Raw genomic sequence first — 17,417 nt, forward strand, 5'->3', positions numbered from 1 at the left:
TAGTATAACAGGCTTTGTCTTAGGTTTTGACTTGAAGACGGATCGAGAAGCAACCCAAGGACATCTTCTGTCGGAAGGCTCAGCAGCCGCTCCTAATAACAACCAATAAACTGTTAGACTCTGCACAGTTTTACTGTTTGAGACTTAGCCTGTGTTCTGTTATTCATTATTGTACCTTCTACAATAAATCATCCTCTAATCGCCGATCCTGATCCCGCCGTCAAGCTTTATTGACCATCTTCAATACAGACATTAGAACTAAAACACAACGCAACAACCAGAGAATACAACAAAGGCCATGGCTTGAAAGTGGTCAGAGAGATACATTTACCCATCTAATTTGCCACTGGATGGCAAGCACCTCAAATTATGCAGCTGTCAGTAAATACTGGATGAACATATTTGAGCAGGTTTACTTTCTTTTTTGTCATATTACCCACATTAAAATTAACAGGAAAACACCTAAGATGTATACCAACACCTAAGATGTATATGGTTTCTAAACCACAAGGCCTACAATAAAGCATTCTGGTCAAATCAGTTCCTATCAAGGGTAATCTGAGTACCAGTTTGCATCATAATAAGGGGTGACTTTGTAGTTTAGAGCCCTATTTCTACTAGCCCTGCTGTCTGTACCACGCCCATTACGGACACTATCATCACGACACTACGGCAACCTCCAAGCTATGTTGGGCAGAGGGTCTAAACAAGCATGGTATGCTTAGTGGACAATCGGCCGATAGACACAGATGCACCTCCATTCAATAGACGACGATCATAATCTCCAAAAGGATATTCTCCTTCAGATTTAGAATAGGTGAATAGCATAGCCTACCTAAGACTTCATCACACACATAAACGTTTTTCAACATTTGGTGTAGGCCTATTTCTGCTTAATTTCTGCTTCAATTTCTGCAACACTATGGCCTGCATCGGCCTCCATACGCCATTACAAATGCACGCCTTTGTGTTTCTCAAGTAATACAAGTATTTCCTGAAAAACTTTATGCATTTATTTTGGGTTTGAATGAAGCTCTGGATGTCTTGCACATAGTGGAGCAGAGTAGGCCTACAAATGAGATTTGTCACCGCATCTGAACTATCGCTCATTTTAATCAGTATCGCTGTTTGTCACAATTAAAAAAGTCTCAAGGGCCGATTACGTTATTATTTTGACATACGTCGCGGGCCGGACGCGGGCCGGGTGTTTGAGACCCCTGCACTAGGTTATCTTTACTCCATTTAGTTCCATTGAGAGAGTGTGAGAGAATAGCAGACCTGTTGAGGGGGTCTGCTGTTGTCTTTCTGGCTAGCGGAGGCTGACTTCCTGGGTTCTTTAGCCAAGTCTGCCCCGTCTCCAGGAGCCTTGTGTGTGTTCGCTCTGGCTTTGGGTGTGTGTGCCGAGTCCTTGGGTGTGTGTGCCGAGTCCTTGGGTGTGTGTGGTGGAGCGTTGGCCGTGTTGATGTCAGAGTGCTGCCCCCTGTTGGTGACCTGCACACTGGCTCTGCGTCCGGCCTGAGAGATGGAGGCATCCTCTACATGCATCGACACAACGCCATGATACTGCAGAAACACACACACACACACACACAGACACAATGCCATGATACTGCAGAAACACACACACACACACACACACACACAATGCCATGATACTGCAGAAACACACACACACATACACACACACACACAGACACAATGCCATGATACTGCAGAAACACACACACACACACATATGCATGATACTGCAGTGAAACAACGCAACACACACTTACAATAACTTAATAACGTAAACATAACGCACACACATACAGAGCTCAATAACGTAAACATAACGCACACACATACAGAGCTCAATAACGTAAACATAACGCACACACATACAGAGCTCAATAACGTAAACATAACGCACACACATACAGAGCTCAATAACGTAAACATAACGCACACACATACAGAGCTCAATAACGTAAACATAATGCACACACATACAGAGCTCAATAACGTAAACATAATGCATACACTTACAGAGCTCAATAACTCAATAACGTAAACATAACACATACACTTACAGAGCTCAATAACGTGTGTGTGTGTGTGTGTGTGTGTGTGTTTTTAGATGCTGAGATCATCAGCCTTACCGTGTAGATAACTTCAGAGCCATTCCTGTGCATGGAGGAGGGTGGGATCTGTCCACACACACACACACACACACACACACATCTTTTAATACCAGTGTAACACACAACACACACACAAACAGCAGTGTACAGTGCACAACACACACTTAAAACACACACACACACACACACACACACACACACACTAAACACACACACTAAACACACTTCACTCTCACACCTGTATCATCCACAGTGCCTCTGACCAGCTCACCTTTGTGCCATTGCCACTGGTTCTCAGCCTCTTCCTGTTGGTGGAGGGGTCACTGTGTGGTGCTCCGTCGCCCCGCACGTGTGTGTGTGGAGCGGCTCCGTCACCCTGGGTGAGCGGCAGGGTCTCCACCTGGATGGAGGCGTGTTTGGGGACAGGCCTAGGCTCCACCTGAGACCCCCCCAGCAACCCCCTCTGACCCAAGCGCCCCCGCACCGCTGGAGAGAGAGAGAGAGAGAGAGAGAGAGAGAGAGAGAGAGAGAGGAGAGAGAGAGACAGAGGGAGAGAGAGGGAGCACAACTGGTGAGCTCAGGTGAGGTGCTATATCGGTGATCCGTGTGTGTGTGTGTGTGTGTGTGTGTGTGTGTGTACCTCCCCCTGTGTCTGTGATCTTCAGCAGGGCTCTGGTGTTGTGGTTCAGCACGGTACCCACTGGTGTGTGTGTGTGTGTGTGTGTGTGTGTGTGTGTGTGTGTGTGTGTGCGCATGCGTGCGTGTGTGTGTGTGTGTGTGCTGCAGGGAGCGCGCGCATGCAAGGCAAGTGTGTGTGTGTGTGTGTGTGTGTGTGTGTGTGTGTGTGTGTGTGTACCTCCCCCTGTGTCTGTGATCTTCAGCAGGGCTCTGGTGTTGTGGTTCAGCACGGTACCCACTGGTGTGTGTGTGTGTGTGTGTGTGTGGGTGGGTGGCTGGGTGGGGGTGTGTGTGTGTGTGTGTACCTCCCCCTGTGTCTGTGATCTTGAGCAGGGCTCTGGTGTTGTGGTTCAGCACGGTACCCACTGGTGTGGTCAGAGACACCTCCATCTCCTCCTCCGCCTCCTCCAGCTGGTCCTGCACCACCTCCACCCGCCAGCTACGACTGGACACGCCTGATTACACACACACGCGCGCCACACACACACACACACACACACACACACACACACACGCACACACACACACACATACATACATACACACACACACACGCATGCACACACACACACACACGCACGCACACATGCACACACACACACACACACACACACACACACACACGCACGCACACACGCATCGCATACACACACACACACACATACACATGCACGCACGCATGCACACACACGCACGCACGCACATACACACATATGTGAATTTATAGATTCTAACTGACCAATGAGGATACTGACCAGGATTAAATTGACAGGATTTAATTGACCAATAAAGGTACTGACAGGATTAAATCCACCAATGAGGGTACTGACCAGGATTAAATTGACCAATGAGGGTACTGACAGGATTAAATTGACCAATGAGGGTAACTGACAGGATTAAATTGACCAATGAGGGTACTGACCAGGATCGAACTGTACGAGGCTGGAAGGAGGGGGTTTAAAATCCTTTCCTGCTACCGCTGAGATCTCTCGCACCTGGAATAAAGGAGAACCATCAGAGAACTGTCACAGAACATCAGAGAACCATCACAGAACATCAGAGAACCGTCACAGAACATCAGAGAACCATCACAGAACATCAGAAATCATGGAAACAAACATGACCTTACTACAGACCTCATCCAAATAACTACACGTGGTGTACAAGGAGGATGCACACGTTTTAAAACTAGCAGTGACGTTGACCCAGCACTCATACGTACACGTTGACCCAGCACTCATACATACAGAAGAGAAGGACAACATCATGGTGCATTCATGGCACTTGGGAATGACAAGGACCGCCCCCATGGCTACTTTGTTTTTCCCACAGCAAGTGTTCATGTGCTTTGCCATTGGAATGTGTGACAAACACGGATGCCACAACAAAGGTTAAAACATACACCAACTAATCCTAAACAAACAACTGTATTTGCTTAAAATATAGTGTAAGATGCTCGTGAAAGAAAGATATGCAGCTTTCAAGTGATAAAAAGGGCAAATTCCCAGGTTCACATTAAAACTGTTGGACATGAAAGGCCACATGGACTACAAACGAACTACAACGTGACGACAAAAGTGATGACGAGCCCCTAACTGGGCAACTCTGTTAGCAAAATCTAGCCCCAGTTTCCGACCTGTGACTCACACATTACGTGATGTGAATGATGCGGAATGATGATGTTTTCACTGGAAAAAAACGTTTTTCCGAAGCCCATGAACGCTAGGTCATTACATCATTATTACATTGTTACCTTGACTGTGACGAAAGACGACTCCTGCACGTTGCCCTTCCTGGTTAGCGCTAGCGGGACGCTAGCCTGGTCCTCACAGGAGTGATACTCAGTCTGGGCAAATCCCACCGATGACCAGCTAAACACCAGCCTGCACAAGACAAACACACACACACACACACACACACACACACACACACACACACACACGCGCACGCACACACACACACACACACAGAGAAAACACAGGGGTTCAGTGATCACAAACAGCAGTCAAACACACTTGTTAACTAACTGTTAGCTATCTGCTACCTAGCTGACTAACTAACTGCTAACTTGCTAACTGATTAGCTACCTGCTACCTAGCTAACTGACTAGCTGCTAAATTGCTAACTTATTAGCTACCTGCAAACATCAGTAGTATCTTACGTGTGGGCGGGGCTTCTGTTGCCTAGCAGGTCAGCCACCTGGAACTCCATGCTGTCAGTCAAAGCCTCCGGGGCGGAGTCTATAACATAGAGGAGGGTCCTCCTGCTCAGGTCTCTCTGGGAGAACAGCACACGGACAAACTCACCTGGAAGACACACACGACACCTTTATCAACACCTTTACTACTTAAGGCCTTAACTACCTGCTATAAGGGTAAAAACACACGACACCTTTATCAACACCTTCACTACTTAAGGCCTTAACTACCTGCTATAAGGGTAAAAACACACGACACCTTTATCAACACCTTCACTACTTAAGGCCTTAACTACCTGCTATAAATGTAAAAACACACAACATGCACCTTTATCAACACCTTCACTACATACCATGAGTATGCCTTAACTACCTGCTATAAGGGTAAAAACATGCATATCAACAAAAAACTACAAAAACTTCCTGACTTATAAATACAACTCATGTGAAGATAAACTCTAGTAACTCAAAATGAACTACAATAACCAGCAGCATTACACAGATGCCATGCAGCACACTAATCAGATCCAACTCAAAACACATGCTCTTACCTGACCTTTAACCCCCAGTCCCGATCTCACCTGATGGGGTTACATCACAACCTTTAACCCCCAGTCCCAGTCTCACCTGATGGGGTTACGTCATGACCTTTAACCCCCAGTCTCACCTGATGGGCTTACGTCACAACCTTTAACCCCCAGTCCCAATCTCACCTGATTGGGTTACATCACGACCTTTAACCCCCAGTCCCAATCTCACCTGATGGGGTTACATCACGACCTTTAACCCCCAGTCCCAGTCTCACCTGATGGGCTTATGTCTTGTGTTTGAGTGACTCATACCTGTAGGGCTCTCAGATGATGTGGTAGAGCAGGTGATTATATTGTGTGATTGTGTGTGTGTGTGTGTGTGTGTGTGTGTGTGTGTGTGTGTCAGTCAGGTGAGGGGCTCTCACCTGTGGTGGAGTTCTCCAGGTAGCCGAAGTAGGGGGCTCGGATGATGTAGTAGAGCAGCTGTTGGTCGTCAGAGTGGGCGTCCTGAGCCTGCAGCTCATTGGATGAGAGGAAGATCCCATAGCGCCCATCTTTAAGAAGCTCCGCCTTCCACAGTGTCTTCTGCACAACCACCACTGGAGCGGAGTTGTCCAGAGACTCAATCTAGAGCACACACACGCACACACACACACACACACATGTACACACACACACACACACACACACACACACACACACGTTAGGATACACACATCTACCACCACTGGAGCGGAGTTGTCCAGAGACTCAATCTAGAGCACACACACACACACACACACACACAGCACGCACACACGCACACACACACACACACACACACACACACACACACACACACACAATGTACACACACACACACACACATACACACACACACACACACACACACACACACACACACACACTCGCACACAGAACGTACTGTATTACTGCCTGATGGGCGTTACTGTGAACTCGTTCATTCTGGTGTCTGTGGCTGGCACCTCTTTCAGTTTAACCCGTTGAATAGGGTGCTAGATTTCTACAGCCTTCCGCTTGAAAACCAGCTAACACACACAGTAAAAGGCCTTAATATGGCAGCATGCAGGTCACCATTTGTCAAACTATGGGCGCGGTCCTGTGGACAATGGTCTGCAGAGTGAAATTATTCGGGCCATCGTCTGATAATTTAGCTTTGATCAAGGAACCCTTGGACAGAAAAAGAAAACAAACATTTCTGCAATTGTTTGAAATACTTGTTAAATTGGTCATCAAACATAGAGGCATAAATTAAGTTGTGGTTGGAGTGTTTTAATGCATGCGTGTGCGATTGGTGGTAGCAAAGCTAAGCTTCAACCTATTGGAAGGCTATTTAATTATGAAACAACATTTAATAGAACGGCGTGGATTTATGCAGCTTTCATAAAAACAGGCACAGACTATATAAAACACTGTCTAGCATTAAAGTATTAAAGTCAGCCAAAGCTATTAATTAGTCTTAGTTAAAATGAGTTAAAGATCTCCCAGATCAGTGATTCTGGATGATCTGATCCAGCCATTTACCATTCACAAAGAAGCTGGTATTGGGTTTCCTGAATCCCTTACATTCAGGCATTCAAAGTGATGTAATTAGCATATAAATATTCTATCAGTGTATGATGCTTGCATAGAGGAAACATCCCAAAACAAGCACCCATATAATTGCTGTTGTTTGAGAATTATTCTCATGCAAGCATCATGCAACAATGCAAAATGAATTAAACTATTGTAGGCCTAATTATATTTTACATTAATTAAAGCAGTACTCTGATGTTACATGCTTTCTAAGCGTTGTGAACAATCTTAGCACATTAAACATTGACTGTTTTGAAGTGCATGTATAGCAATATAGTATAAAAATAATAATTATTTATATCATTTACAATTTGATGGGGGTGGGAGGAGGGGTGGGTTCATGTAGGTGGGCCCTATGACCCCAAAGTATGCCTTGACTGGGCCTCAGGTCAAAGAAGTTTGAGAAATGCTGATGTAGACGACAAAGCAGCAAGGAGGCCAGGAGTGATCATTTAAACAAGTTTTATGACAAGGTCGGTGAGGATGGGAAAAATCGTACGCATGCACACACGCACACACACACATAATAGGATACACACATCTACAAAGAAAACACATATGTACATATCAAATAATAATGGGCCATAAAAGCACACACACACACACACACAACCCTCACCTCTATGGTGAAGAAGACAGGCTCGGTCACACACACACACACAACCCTCACCTCTATGGTGAAGAACACGGGCTCGGTCTGTACCCTCCCGTCCAATAGGAAGCCGTTGTGGTGGAGCCGACGTCAGAAGATGAAGGCCCACGGGGAGGTTCTCCTGCGGCCGAGCAGGGCCACACCAGCCTCTTGCAAAGGTTGAAGAAGTTGCTATGGCGACGAGAGACTCGCCCTGCAGGAGCAGCGTCCCGTACTGGGGGGGCCGGTGGAGGGTAAAGGTCAGGAGGTCGGGGGGCGTGTCGGGGTCGGCCAGGCTCAGGGCGGCGGGGGTCAGCGTGACCGTGGATCCCTGCGGAACCCGCAAGCCGCCGTTCTTCACCAGCGACGGGAGGATCCGGTCCATTGGGGCCCACAGAGAGATTCCAGTGCTCCGCTATTGCTGCTCACTGCTACTTACAACGAACCTACACACACACACACACAGTACACACACACACACACACACACATTATTAGCGTTTCGTTACGCCGCTCAACTGCTACGGCAACGTAACTCTACACACACACACACACATAGCGTTTGTTACGCGTCAGTTTCAACTATTAATATTACAACGTAACCTACACACACACACACACACACACACACACACACACTAATATATATTTACAACTAACCTACACACACACACACACACACACACACACACACACACACATAGCGTTTGTTAATGTTGTTCAATTGTTATTATAAACGAATTTACATACACACACACACACACACACACACACATTATTAATATTAGCGTTTGTTACGTATCGCTTCAATCAAGTATTATAACGAATCCTACACACACACACACACACACACACACACCTTATATGTTTGTTGCCAGTCATTTAAATCACATTATAAATTAGAACCTACACACACACACACACACACACAGCGTTCTGTTACGCATCGTCTAACCGTTACTTACAACGAACCTACACACACACACACACACACACACACACACACACACACACTCATTACTTACAACGAACCATACACACACACACACACACACACACACACAGCAGTCTGTTACGTGTCGTCTTACCGTTACTTACAACGAACCTACACACACACACACACACACACACACGCACTACTGTTACTTACAACGAACCTACACACACACACACACACAACACACACACACACACAAACACACACACACACACACACAGTATTTGTTATGTCATTTCACTGCTTTCATAAACGTAACTACACACACACACACACACACACACACACACACACACACACTACCATTACTTACAACGAACCTACACACACTACAGTTACTTACAACAAACCTACACACACACACACACACACACACACACACTACCGTTACATACAACAAACCTACACACACACACACTATAAAGTTACTATAACAAACTACACACACACACAATAATACTCATCATATTAAATAAACCTATTAATAATAATAATACTATAGTTACTTACAACAAACCCACACACACACACACACACAGCTGCTCTGTTACGCATCGCTCAACTGCTAATGCACACCTAACCTACACACACACACACACACACACACACACACGCACACACTACCGTTACTTACAACGAACCTACACACACACACACACACACACACACACACAGCAGTCTGTTACGTCGTCTTACCGTTACTTACAACGAACCCACACACACACACACACACACACACATATATTACATTTACAGTTATTATACCTAACTTCTATACACACATATACATACACACATAAACATATATATACACATACACATAGGTTTACAGGTCGTTTTACTGTTTATAACAATCCTATACACATACACACACACATACACACACATACACACATACATACATACTAATATTATTATAACGAATTTACATATACTATAGTTATTTATAAATAAACCTACACACACACACACACACACACACACACACACTACCGTTACTTACAACGAACCTACACACACACACACACACACATTGATGATGATGACATAGCGTTTGTTATTGTTTTAACTGTTATTTATAACGTAACCTACACACACACACACACACACACACATTATTATTACCCATAGTTTGTTACGCCGGTTTAACCGCATTACAACGAATCCCACACACACACAATATTATAGCGTTTGTTACGATCAGTTTGAATCCTATATATTTACAACGAACCTACACACACACACACACACACAAACACACACACACACACACACACACACACACACACACAGCATTCTGTTAAGTGTCGTCTTACCGTTTCTTACAACGAACCTACACACACACACACACACACACACACACACACACACACACACACACTACCATTGCCTGGCAGACCACTACAGTTACTGGCTCAAACCTACACACACACACACACACACACACACACACACTACCGTTACATACAACAAACCTACACACACACACACTACAGTTACTTACAACAAACCTACACACACACACACAACACACACACACACTACAGTTACTTACAACAAACCTACACACACACAACACACACACACACACACTACAGTTACTTACAACAAACCTACACACACACAACACACACACACACACACACACTACCGTTACTTACAACCATGGGCGGACTGGCCATCTGGCATACTGGGCATTTTCCGTGGGCCAGCCGCACCTTTTGGGCCGATAGAATAGGCTATATATATAATTTAATCATTTTGGCCAACGATAGGCCCAAAGGAATGGACAATAAAGCTGCCCACTGGTTCCATTTTTTAATATCGACTGATCCAATAACAGCTCACGTCAGGGCCACCCCTCGCATTTGGCCCAGGCCAGGATTTTGTGAGCCATCAGGATGTCGAAGTTCCCACAGTGGGATTGCTGCCATTAGTGACAATGGTGGCCTAAAAGTAACACCAATGTAGAATTCAAAATACAATATTGCAGATAAGGCTAGCAAATGTCAGCAACATGTTGAAGTTAAGTTGAGTTTGAACGAGGGATGTAAGCAAGCATACAGAGCAGGGGGTCCAGTGGGCGATTGGTGGAGCCTTGCGGCTACCAGTACATGATAAAGAACTCAGTGGTGGGAGACGTAGGCTATGCCCCATGTCATGCTGACAATGATGATTATGATGACTTATTAATTGCGATAATGTAATGATGTGGTTATGATAACCCTAAAGGCCGTGCTGTGATTATAATAACAAACAGCGTAACTAAATGTTCTAAATGAATGATTTTGCTACCCCGGACAGCAAAGGAGTGTCAAATCGATGTTAATTGTTGGTCAGATTGATCCAGTTTCCGTCAGGCGCCCCAAAATTCAACATCGATGGCATGGTGGTGGTTGGTCTTTAAGCTCAAAGTCCCTCCTAACCTGACCCTAGCCAGATGGTTCCTATCTTCCGGAAGCTCCGCCTAGCTTCCTCACATCCATCTGGGGAATTGAGATGGGCTAAAGGACGCAGGCGGGAGTTTCATAGACTGGAAGAGGTTATTATCATGCGGGTTGGCTTCGATGGGCTAAAAGACGTCAATAGACTGGAAAGGGTTATCATGGTAAAGATTTAGGGCCTTCTGAAGACTTCAATGGATGCTTTAAGAATGGGAGTTAACCTCATGGTAAAGATCTGGAACGAATTCAGACTGGCAGACCCAGATGGAAGTGAAGCTATTCATCTTTCATCTGGTAAAGGTTAATGGGGTGGTTGAAGACTGTAGACTGGAAGGGGTTATCATGGTAAATTATCATGGGCTAAAGACTGTAGACTGATGGAAATGTAGGCTACAAAACATCAAGTCATATTCATGCACAAACCAACTAATATACAGTAACATACCTCGATAGGCTACTGGAAGACATTAAAGATAATTAGTTAATGTAGCTATAATGTTCCAAAATGTACCAACAATGTAGTATAGCCTACAGGAATTGAATATTTCCAGCAACAGCCCTATTTATTTTGTGTTGTTTCCAGTTGTCTTACAGTGATTAGCGTCTACTACAATCTAGGTAATTTAGCTCTTTACATAAGGCAAATTCAGTAACTGTTTGGTGCTGCTGTCAGTTGAGCATTGTATAGTTTAAATGTAGCCTATTGAATAATTTGAAATTACACTTTGAATTCAAGCAGAAACTCTTCTTTAATAATTGCTTGTATAGCCTAGGCTACTTGAATATGGACTCCCATGGCTACCTCTGATCAGTGAGGTATGATAGCCAGTGAGGCCTATCACTTTCAGTGCTCCATTGACAGTTGAAAATAATGCATATTTAAGGGTAATGCAAAGATTTTTTGTATTTAATTAGGTGTGCCCGACCGATTTGAGGGCCGCTTGGGCCAAATATGGCAGGGCCGATTTTTGGTCCCAGTCCGCCACTGCTTACAACGGACCTACACACACACACACACTACCGTGACTTACAACAAACCTACACACACACACACTACCGTTACATACAATGAACATACACACATACAAATATGGGGTTTCAAAGCAAAATGGTCATTCTTGTTTTTGGGAGTCTTGGGCATGTGCACAAACTTGTCTTACGCGGACTGTGGACTAAGCAAGCCAATGGCAAAAAAAAACGTGCAAAGAACTGCTCCATTTCTGCAATAGGTAGTTTATCCATCTGGAAGCGTCAATACCATGGTGACCCATAATCATGCAGTTCAGAATGAGAATAGCACAATGCATTCTGTGTTTGATCAGACCTGCCTAGGTGTGTAACATACTTCCTTTAATGTTTGGATATGTGAATCTTCCCCTGTGTTAAGGTCCAAATAAAAGCATTAAAATGTGTGTGTGTGCATGTGTGTGTGTGTGTGTGTGTGTGTGTGTGTGCATGTGTGTGTGTGTGTGTGTGTGCGTGTGCGTGTCGTGTGCGTGTGCGTGCGTGTGTGTGTGTGTGTGTGTGCGTGCGTGCGTGCGTGCACGTGTGTGCGTGCGTGTGTGTGCGTGCGTGCGTGCGAGTGTGTGTGTGTACCCACCTGATCCACTCCCTGGTTGCCGTGGCGCGGTTGTCGTGGATGTAGCAGACGAGCTGTGCGGCGATGTCCATCTGGCTGAAGCTGTGTATGGGCAGGCCCGGGTGCTGCACGTACTCCACCTGGCCGTGGCTAGGGGGCGCTGTGAGCGCGTACAGCAGCTCCTCCGGCTGGTCAGTCCCGTCCAGCGCCAGCAGCACGTCTGTGGTCAGCAGCACACGCTCCCCGCGACTAGCCTTCACCGGACGCAACATCAACGCTATGTCTCCTGAACACACACACGCACGCACACACACACAGTTCAATACACACACCAATGCAGCTAGCCTTCACCGGACGCAACATCAACGCTATGTCACCTGAACACACACACACACACACACACACACACACACGCACAAACAGGTCAATACACACACCAATGCAGCTAGCCTTCACCGGACGCAACATCAACGCTATGTTATGAGGGGCCTTTTGGGACGGTATTCAAATTACCTCTCACACTATGCTGAAACCTCTCACACACTATGCTGAAACCTCTCACGGAGGTGAAACGCTCTCATATACACAACTGAAACGCTTTCATATACACATGTGAAACCTCTCACACACTATACTGAAACCTCTCACACACTATACTGAAACCTCTCGCACACTATACTGAAACCTCTCACACGCACGAGTGAAACTCATATATATGAATATATGAAAATATTAGTTCTGTAACACACACAGCGACAAGAGGCAAATTCCCCGCAGTGTTGAAGAGATCGGTCGTCCCCCTCACTTTTGATAAGGAAAAAAGCCTTATAGGTACGCCAAATAAATAATAACCTATAGGTTTACGCTAGGCTATGTAAAACTCCCCATTAACAGCATCACGTCACTAACCACAACTAAGACTGCACAATCTATTCGAGACAGCCCTTTATTTCTTATTTATTTTCTTATTTATTTTATTTCTTATCTTCTTATTTCTTTTATTTTGAGACATGCGTTTCTTGGAGCGGCATCCTCGTAGGCCTTCAAAAGCATGACATTTTCGGTTTAGTTTGATATTTAATTTACTTTTGGACGGTTTGATTATATTGTTAAATGTTGGGACTGATGGGCAATTAAATCAGGGGAGGTATTTGATGATCACTATTACGTTCCATGTAGTTGAAAGACTGTCGGGATTTTTAAACAAACCATCCGCTTTCATGCGTTCATTGAACTGTAATGGAAATGGAAGTGCTGTAATGGAAACCTTATTGCGTAGCCAAGTAGCCTATTGAGTTATTTTTAAATTATGCATGCATAATTCCCCTTTAGTGTTTTGTTGTGCCTATACAGTGTTGTTGGGAGATAACTTGTTATAAAAGTGGCATAATGTAGGCATAATGTAGGCCTAATGGGCCCCTATTTGTAACGTGGTAGGCTAATGTAGGCATTACAAAAAACATTGGTAAAATTTTTTTCGGGAGTCGGGACAAAATTCAGTAACGCGTGTTAATGCATTTTAACCCGAAATTAAGTGGTATTTTGTTTTTATAAGCATACATTTGCCAACAACGTCGCGAGATCAACAGGAGAAAAAATCCGTGTAAATTGTAGAATGTTATCTCCTCTCAGGCCTAGGCTAGGCTACTTTCAAGATGATTGTGGCTGCAGCAAGTCGGACTCTACATTTGCGACATGGACATAAAGGCCTGCTTGAGCATATGAAGGCAGAACATTCATTCATATCACAGAGGGTAGGCCTCTGACTCTGGGTGGACTGGGTGGAATGCCGCAGATAGCCTGTTTTGCGTTCTATGTTGGCAGCTGCTGGGCCGGAATGATTGGAATACCCAGATAGCCTGTTTTCCCGTTCTATGTTTGCAGCTGCTGGGACCGGGACGATTAGGTGCGCAGATAGCCTGTTTTCCGTTCTATGTTGGCAGCTGCTGGACGGGACGGTGGAATGCCGCAGATAGCCTGTTTTCCGTTCTATGTTGGCAGCTGCTGGACGGGACGGTGGAAGAATAACCGTTTTTTTAACTCTCAATTACTGTGTGTGACCCTGGCGTTCGTTAGGACCGTACCACTGGAGGAGGGACCGCTCATAAACTCCGCTTAATTGTTACAAATATAGACTATATAGTTGCGACTTCCGAACAGTTCTTGTGAGGGCTACTTTGTTAGTATTTGGGGAAACTAAGAGTAAGGGGCTGCGACCGTTCTACATGTGGGCTGCTGAAGTGCCGCGAGGGCGCAGCAAATGAACTTCAGAAACAATATATTTAAGCTCACGACATTCAGACTGGCACAAAAAGTTATCGGCCACCGGGAAGTTCCCGAGGCTCCCGATAGCCAATCCGGGGTTGCATTCAAAGCATTAAATAACCCAATTTAACGAATATTGCAACTGCATGGTTAACTATATCATGTGAGGTTAATAAAGCTGGTTCGAATTAGTCATTGAGTTAATAGCCTTATTTTTGTTATATAGAAGTATCTAAATGACCTGTTAAAATGTACCAGAATTCAGGAAATTGCATATTGTCAAAAAAAAATGTCTGGCGGAGGACCCCATACCCCCGCTGAAAATGTCCCACCCACTTTCAGAATGCCTCGGCACGCCATGAACTGCTTGTTGAGTTGTTAAGGTGTCTTGTTACACTTCTTTTAGTGTCTGCTGAAGACAATATAGTGCTTAATAAGGCAGCTGCTTCTGTAAGGTTGTTGCTTGAAGTTTGATTTGACATGGTCAGCCATTCAATGATAGCGACACAGTAGACCCTTTCCCGCAAGCGTGCTCAACTTCCTATTGGATGCAGCGCAATGGCGGCTCCTTCCTGTTTGACGACAACACCTTCCTGTTCAAGTGAAGTTGCTCTCACACACACACATATAAAGCGGCTCCCACACACATATGAAATGTGTAAGGTTTCAGTATGAATATTGAGAGAGGTTTCACAATATTGTGTATGAGGGTTTCACATGTGTGTATGTATGAAGCGTTTCAGTTGTGTATATATGAGTGTTTCACTTCGATGCGTGTGAAGGTTTCAGTATGAGTGTCGAGAGGTTTTCACATGTGTGTATGAGGTTTCACATGTGTGTATGAAAGCGTTTCAGTTGTGTATATATATGAGTGTTTTCACTCGTCGTGTGAGAAGGTTTCAGTATAGTGTCTTGAGAGGTTTCACATGTGTGTATGAGAGGTTTCACATGTGTGTATTGTATGAAGCGTTTCAGTTGTGTATATGAGGCGTTTCACTTTCGTGCGTGTGAGAGAGGTTTCAGTATAGTGTCTTGCGAGGTTTCAGTATAGTGTGTGAGAGGTTTCACATATGTGTATGAGAGGTTTCACATGTGTGTATGACCATTTGTGTGTATGAGAGGTTTCACATGTGTGTATGAAAGCGTTTCAGTTGTGTATATATGAGTGTTTCACTCGTGCGTGTGAGAGGTTTCAGTATAGTGTGCGAGAGGTTTCAATATAGTGTGTGAGAGGTTTCAGTATAGTGTATGAGAGGTTTCACATGTGTGTATGAGAGGTTTCAGTTGTGTATATGAGAGCGTTTCACTCGTGCGTGTGAGAGGTTTCAGTATAGTGTGTGAGAGGTTTCAGTATAGTGTGCGAGAGGTTTCAGTATAGTGTATGAGAGGTTTCAGTTGTGTATATGAGAGCGTTTCACTCGTGCGTGTGAGAGGTTTCAGTATAGTGTGTGAGAGGTTTCAGTATAGTGTGTGAGAGGTTTCAGTATAGTGTATGAGATGTTTCAGTATAGTGTGTGAGAGGTAATTCTGAATAAGGGCCCCTCATACTATGTCTCCTGAACACACACACACACACACACACGCACACACGCACACATGCACACACACACACACACACACACACACACACACAGACAGACACAGACACACACAGTTCAATACACACACCAATGCAGCTAGCCTTCACCGGACGCACACCGGATATGTCTGGGTGCATACGTGTATCTATTTATTCTAATTCTAATTGAATATGTGTCTGGGTGCATATTTATTTATTCTAATTGAATATGTCTGGGTGCATATCTATTTATTCTAATTGAATATGTTTGGGTGCATATCTATTTATTTTAATTCTAATTGAATATGTCTAGGTGCATATCTATTTATTCTAATTGAATATGTCTGGAGTGCAAATCTATTTATTCTAATTCCTAATTGAATATATGTCTGGGTGCATATCTATTTATTCTAATTCTAATTGAATAAATGTCTGGGTGCATATCTATTTATTTGAATTCTAATTGAATATGTCTGGGTGCATATCTATTTATTCTAATTCTAATTGAATATGTCTGGGTGCATATATAATTATTCTAATTATAATTGAATGTGTCTGGGTGCATATTTATTTATTCTAATGGAATATGTCTGGGTGCATATTTATTTATTCTAATTCTAATTGAATGTGTCTGGGTGCATATTTATTTATTCTAATTTAATGTGTTTTGGGGGGTGCACAACCTGCTCATATTACTGTTTCTTTAACACCTGTTCCCTTATACTTTGTGTGTGTGTATATACAGTACATATGTACGTGTACTCTTATATACAGTGCATATGTACGTGTACTCTTATATACAGTACATATGTACGTGTTT

At 44.2% G+C, this 17,417-nt stretch overlaps 1 protein-coding gene across 1 annotated transcript in view; it reads right to left on the reverse strand.

Moving 5' to 3' along the window:
• Positions 1 to 17,417, reverse strand: part of frem1a (Fras1 related extracellular matrix 1a) — a 77,379-nt gene that overhangs the window by 8,027 nt on the left and 51,935 nt on the right. Inside the window, 13 exon segments of the mRNA XM_048236088.1 lie at positions 1,279 to 1,563; positions 2,142 to 2,189; positions 2,395 to 2,609; positions 2,764 to 2,782; positions 2,955 to 3,256; positions 3,724 to 3,796; positions 4,555 to 4,684; positions 4,963 to 5,107; positions 5,954 to 6,155; positions 7,795 to 7,945; positions 7,947 to 8,165; positions 8,821 to 8,859; positions 12,796 to 13,060. Coding sequence (XP_048092045.1) covers positions 1,279 to 1,563; positions 2,142 to 2,189; positions 2,395 to 2,609; positions 2,764 to 2,782; positions 2,955 to 3,256; positions 3,724 to 3,796; positions 4,555 to 4,684; positions 4,963 to 5,107; positions 5,954 to 6,155; positions 7,795 to 7,945; positions 7,947 to 8,165; positions 8,821 to 8,859; positions 12,796 to 13,060 — 2,093 coding nt within the window.

This window comes from Alosa alosa, chromosome 24 (assembly GCF_017589495.1).
Source record: "Alosa alosa isolate M-15738 ecotype Scorff River chromosome 24, AALO_Geno_1.1, whole genome shotgun sequence".
Taxonomy (NCBI): domain Eukaryota; kingdom Metazoa; phylum Chordata; class Actinopteri; order Clupeiformes; family Clupeidae; genus Alosa; species Alosa alosa.